Here is a 6,088-nt window from a genome sequence, read left to right as displayed (position 1 = left end):
TGGGGTGAAAAAAAAAAAAAAAAAAAAAAAGTATGCAGGTGAATCCTACACTAACATTTTAGTGCAAATTCCTCTCATTTAATCAAAAATAACATCATAATGTACATACTGTTTTATAACTTTTTTTTTTTTTTTTTGGCGTTAAGACAACTGTCTCTACCTTTCCATTTCAGTAAATTTTAATCTCATCTAGTAGCCAGATCATATTAAAATTTTTCCTAGTTGACCAAAGTCCTTAACAGTTGATTCGTCCAAACTCATTTCCATTTTAGGACCATGCATTACACCAGGTTAAATCCATTTTTCTTTTTTAGGTTTTACCCTTCCCCTACTTAAATAATAAAAATAATACAGACCTTGTCTTGCAAGATATCCTTTCTTCTGGGTTTGACTGGTTGCTTCCTAGCTTATTCCTTTCTCTATCCTATAAATTAGAAGTTATAACTAAAAGGTTGATGGATTTAAGTTAAACATTGTAGGCTAGGTGTTTTTAAGTTGAATTTAATGAGGTGGTTTTTTTTTTTCTTTTTTAATCTATGGAAATATGTGTGATTCACGGGAATTTAAATCATTTTGCACAACTTAGTTATATGAATTATGTGAAGAATTTTTGTACATTAACTTGCTAAAATGTTTATTTTCCAAAAGGAAAAACTATATTTGAACTGATGGCAGTTAACGTGGATCAGTAAGGTTTGCCCATACTCACTCATAGCTTGTATTAAATGTCAGACAAACATAGTGGATTCTTATATTACAAGTACAAAAGTTGAAAATATTAAGGTTTGTGAAGTTTTAAATTTACAAATACCACCATAAAATAAGTTGTCCTGTAAGTAAAGCAAAATTGGAAAGATGACTCTAGTAAATGTAACATTTATAACTTCTATACTATATTGATAAAACTACTAAAATAAAATCTGCCACTAAAACTTACGTTAATCATGAGCTTACCTGAATTAGAAAAAAAAAAAATGTGTACAGCAGAAATAATGAACCACAGAACCTCATTGGGGTGTAGATGCTGTATGGTCAGCCAAACTCAATAGCTACATGACTTATTCTTTTCACACCAGCCTTGTAGCATTAGATTAAAATTTGTTCTTTGGCAGCATCACAAATTAGTATGTTAATTGCCTTTTGTATTATTTCTAAGTAATTAAAACTGCTGAAGATCAGTGTGTAGGTGACAAGGGCCTAATGCAATGGTTTCCAAGTGTTCAAGGACCAGTGCTAGGCCAGAAAATATATTCCTAGAAAATATAGTCCCAGTTCTTGTCCCCTGAGATTTTCATTCTCACTGAGTTTGGGGTAGAACACATAAGAATCTATATATTTAAAAGCTTTCTGGTTGATTCTGTTATATGACTTGTTTGTGAACTTTGGTTTCTGTTAACTGTTAGTATGGCTAACCTAAATAACTGTTTGACAGGTAATATTTTCATATCTCGAACTTCAATCCCAAATGCTGCCTCTGAAGAAGGAGATGAAGATGACTGGGTGTCCAACAAAGTTATGTTTAAAATAGGTAAGAAAGAAAAATAATCAGATTATTTCCTCAAAATAAAGAGGGAGAGGCTGGTTTGTTTTAATTCTTGACTGTATTTTTTTCAATACTTCTAGGTGACCTTGGGCATGTAACAAGAATCTCTAGTCCACAAGTTGAAGAGGGTGATAGCCGTTTTCTTGCAAATGAAGTTTTGCAGGAGGTAGTTTTTCTCCTTTAAGCCATTTGCTTTGTAACACTTAACCAGTTGCTAGAAAACTATAAATGCAGATGTACTGAAATTTTATGCTAATAACTTGTAGAAAGGTAATACAAAATAGAAAGTGTAAACTGTTAGCTGTGGACGTATTTAATCTAGCGAAAGTCAGTAAAGGCAAAGATTTATCATATTCAGCTGTGGTGGAGTTGCAGTAAGAGAGAAATTTCCATACACTACTGGTGGAACTTTAAAATGGCATTGCCTTTTTGGGGATCAAAGTGTTAGTATTGGGACTTCCCTGGCAGTCCAGTGGTTAAGACTTCGCCTTCCAATGCAGGGGGTGTGGGTTCGATCCATTGTCAAGGAGCTAAGATCCCACATGCCTCGTGGCAAAACGTAAAACAGCAGCAATATTGTAACAAATTCAGTAAAGACTTTATAAATTGTCCACATCAAAAAAATCTTAAAAAAAAAAAAAGTTAGTATCTTTCAACATTTTAAAATCATGTACCCTTTGACCCAAAATTTCCATTTCTATGAGTCTCTCCTTCAGAGATAGTCATATACAAGTAAATTGAGAATGATGTAAATATGTGTTTAGCAGTAAGGGAATGATTAAGTAAATTATGGCACATAGTTAATACTGCTATTTCAAAAAGAGTGTTGCAAAATATTTCTTGATAAGAGTTTTGAATGAAAATAGAACAAGTAGAACAAATGAAGTGTATGATTCCATTGTTCTTTTTATATGTATATTTGTGTTTTATATGTATATGCGTATTTCTGACTTGTTGATGTATGTATGTTTTGTGTTTTCATATGAATGCCCCCAGGGGGATAGGAGTTTCTTCTGAGAGTTGAGTTGGGCTAGTGATAAAGAAGAGGCCTTTTAGAAGTGCCTATATACTTTTAGAAATGTATTTACTTTCCCACCCCAGAGTGTATATTATTTTATTATTAAAAAAAATAATTATCTCCCCAAATTTAGCTTGTTCTCTGAATAGGTCCTAAACTTAAATGTGGCATTGGACATTTTAATTTCGTTTTATTTCTCACCCAAATCATCATTGAGGTGTAATCTTACTTTATTTTGGCCATTTTTATATTCCCTTTTCTTTTTTTTTTTTTTTTTTTTTTTTTTTTAATTTTACAGAACTACACTCATCTACCAAAGGCGGATATCTTTGCCCTTGCCCTCACAGTGGTATGTGCTGCTGGTGCTGAACCTCTTCCCAGAAATGGAGACCAATGGCATGAAATCAGACAGGGTAGATTACCTCGGATTCCACAAGTGCTTTCCCAAGAATTTACAGAGTTGCTAAAAGTGAGCATTTTATGTATGAGGCACTTTATTGACATGACTCAATATTTTATTAAATTGCATGCCTTTACATTAATTTTACTTCTCTTTTTAAGGTTATGATTCATCCAGATCCAGAGAGAAGACCTTCAGCAATGGCATTGGTAAAGCATTCAGTATTGCTGTCTGCTTCTAGGAAGAGTGCAGAACAATTACGAATAGAGCTGAATGCTGAAAAGTTCAAAAATTCACTTTTGCAGAAGTAAGTGATGGAGTTTTTATTTGTTTTGTTTTTACTTTCTCATTTTTATTCTCAAATTTTAATGAGAGATGATTTAGGCTTTCCATCAGTGAGGAATATAGTGGCTTGACATGTTATACGGTTAAAGATTGGGGATTTCTGCTTTACATTGGTATTTGACCTATAAATTTGTGTTGTTTCTAAAGTTTGAAATTATGGACTTAAAAATTTTTTAAACTTGCATATATTTGCAGTGGTGATAATCCCCAAGCCCCAAATTGTCACAAAAACTAAAATGAGCAGGTATCAGTTTTTTCCCTCCACACTCTCAACATAAACTAACATTTTCCTTGAAACGTTCTATTCTACTTATTTATATGAAAGGATGAAGTAAATGTCGATTAGGTTAGTAGATGATTCTCATATTTGCTCTGAATGACCTTTGACATTATTGAAAACTGGTTGGAATGATCATTCTAATTCATTTGCTTTATTGCTGCCGTTTTGATTCTAACCTAATAAAACTGACTTGAAATATTTAAAGGTTCCTTTGCCATTAGTTTGATAGCTATCATAGTTCATATAAAGAGGAAGTAGAATTTTCCTTTTGTCTGTATTATGTAAAGAGATCTTCACAATACTGTATTTCTTCTTTCCTCAGTTGCATGAGTAATGATATCATGCAAAGATCTCCCAACTGTTAATGTAGTTTGTATTTGGCCTCTTAGGATCCCTTCCTAGGATTAATACAGTAGGTGAAAAGTCTTGTTTCCTATTTTTACGTTCTTAGAGAACTCAAGAAAGCCCAGATGGCAAAAGCTGCGGCTGAGGAAAGAGCACTCTTCACTGACCGGATGGCCACAAGGTCCACCACCCAGAGTAATAGAACATCTCGACTTATTGGAAAGAAAATGAACCGCTCTGTCAGCCTTACCATATACTGAACTACTCATTCCCCACCCCCCAAAAAAAACTGTGACAAGAGGAAGCTAGGTTGAAATCACTGCTAGAATCCAGTTTGCAATTACTTTCTCAATCGGTGTCAGTAGTTTTACTGAAATATGTTTTAGGACTTTTATTTGTGAATTACAGTTGAAAGCTGTATTTTGACCAGTGCTATATCAGGCTTTTGTCTAGTTTTACCAGTCTGTCTTCTGTAGGATGTCAGTCACTGTTGGATGTTACACCAGCCTTTCCAGGGTTAACCACTGTGGTGGTGTGCTGCTTATAGTTAGCTGTTGCATTGTAATAAAAGGTATCTGTCTCTGTAGTGACTTGTAAAAAAGGACTCAAGGGCTTTATTACATACCTATTCTCCCTTTGAAAAGGGAAATGCTAAGAGACTCAGTACTCCTCAGCCTTCAATGTACCTGTGTGTCAATCTTATATTTCTTTTTTTTAAATTGTGAATTATACTTGTATATCCCACTGGGAGCACTTTGTAGGCATTGCATGCACCATGGAATGATGATTCTGTGGAAGTACTGCCTTGTGAATTTGCTGCTATTTTAGTTGTGTCTTTGCTGTAAAATTGTAGCATTAAACAATCATCGTTGTTAATAGGCTTTCTTTTTAAAACAATTATGTGAAATATATAGCTGCTCTTGATGAAAAGCAGCTGTTTGCCTTTTTTTTTCTTTGAACTTTGAAGCTAGTGCATTGGAGAAATGCACCTCCACCCCCTTTGGAATGCTGTATTAATGTAGTATAATTATTACTGGTTTTGTACTTTTTCCTGATAATGCCCTTCCCTGACTCTTTTTAAAAAATGTTTCCTCCCTCCACCCAAGTTTTGTACTTGATTATATTGTTAGTCTGTTTTTTAAATGTTTTGCCTGGTTTCTTTTCAATATTTGTGTATATAAACTAATCTTGGTGATACTGTACATAGCTATTTGAAATGCCAGAATGACTTCTGACTGTCCCAAGCTTATCACAAAATATGTTTTATGTGTGATTAGCCATTTGACTAATAATACTGGCTAACAGATGTTGCAAAAAAATAGAATCTGTCTATTGTTTGTTTTTCTATTTTGGTTTAAAACATGTTTGCACTAGTCTGTTTGACTTGTGTTTTATTAACATTGATTGGCATATTAAAAGTCACTCTGAGCTTACTTTAATTGTCTAAATCTTTGTGATGCCTGTTTTCTACTATTTTATCTCCATTATCACTACATTTTAAAATGTAGAGTATAATGCATATGAAATACTAAAAGCAGAGGGCACATTTTTGACAGAATATGAAACACTGATTATTTAATGATGAGCTTTAGTCTACATTAGTTACATTTTGAGATTTAACAAAAGTTTACCCATTAACCCTCAATGTTTTTTGTCATAAATAATATCTTTACATCACATTGCATATTATGCATTTGATCTGCTAGAAATGTATAATGTGGTTTAAGATAGCTTTAGATTATTAAGTGAATATAATGGATAGGACTCAACTTTTTAATTTGAACTGAGTCACAGAAGAGTTTTTTTTTTTTTTTTGCGGTATGCGGGCCTCTCACTGTTGTGGCCTCTCCTGTTGCGGAGCACAGGCTCTGGACGCGCAGGCTGAGCGGCCATGGCTCACGGGCCCAGCTGCTCCGCGGCATGTGGGATCTTCCCGGACCGGGGCACGAACCTATGTCCCCTGCATTGGCAGGCAGACTCTCAACCACTAGCGCCGCCAGGGAAGCCCCACAGAAGAGTTTTGAAGTGGAGAGGGTTTTAACTCACTAAACTGGCCTGGATTTTAGAATTGAGAGTGCAAGTTTAAGTGATTAACAGTGCTAATTCTATGTGACATCTTTTTCTGACATAGATTAGAACCAGAGAGTAAGCAGTGAA

The 6,088-nt window shown here is 34.3% G+C and overlaps 1 protein-coding gene across 2 annotated transcripts in view; it reads left to right on the top strand.

Annotated features, from left to right (window-relative positions):
* The window catches only part of WEE1 (WEE1 G2 checkpoint kinase), a 14,062-nt gene extending 8,698 nt beyond the window's left edge, over positions 1 to 5,364 (top strand). For both annotated transcript variants that reach the window (XM_024757120.1, XM_024757121.1), the window contains exons 7-11: positions 1,433 to 1,528; positions 1,624 to 1,709; positions 2,860 to 3,030; positions 3,123 to 3,268; positions 4,038 to 5,364. In XM_024757120.1, coding sequence (XP_024612888.1) covers positions 1,433 to 1,528; positions 1,624 to 1,709; positions 2,860 to 3,030; positions 3,123 to 3,268; positions 4,038 to 4,191 — 653 coding nt within the window. In that variant the 3' untranslated portion in view covers positions 4,192 to 5,364. The remainder of the gene's footprint in view (positions 1 to 1,432; positions 1,529 to 1,623; positions 1,710 to 2,859; positions 3,031 to 3,122; positions 3,269 to 4,037) is intronic.
* The last annotated feature ends 724 nt before the right edge of the window (positions 5,365 to 6,088 follow it).

This window comes from Neophocaena asiaeorientalis, unplaced genomic scaffold (assembly GCF_003031525.2).
Source record: "Neophocaena asiaeorientalis asiaeorientalis breed wild unplaced genomic scaffold, Neophocaena_asiaeorientalis_V1.1 scaffold504, whole genome shotgun sequence".
NCBI lineage: Eukaryota > Metazoa > Chordata > Mammalia > Artiodactyla > Phocoenidae > Neophocaena > Neophocaena asiaeorientalis.
This window is presented reverse-complemented; position numbering and strand designations above follow the sequence as displayed.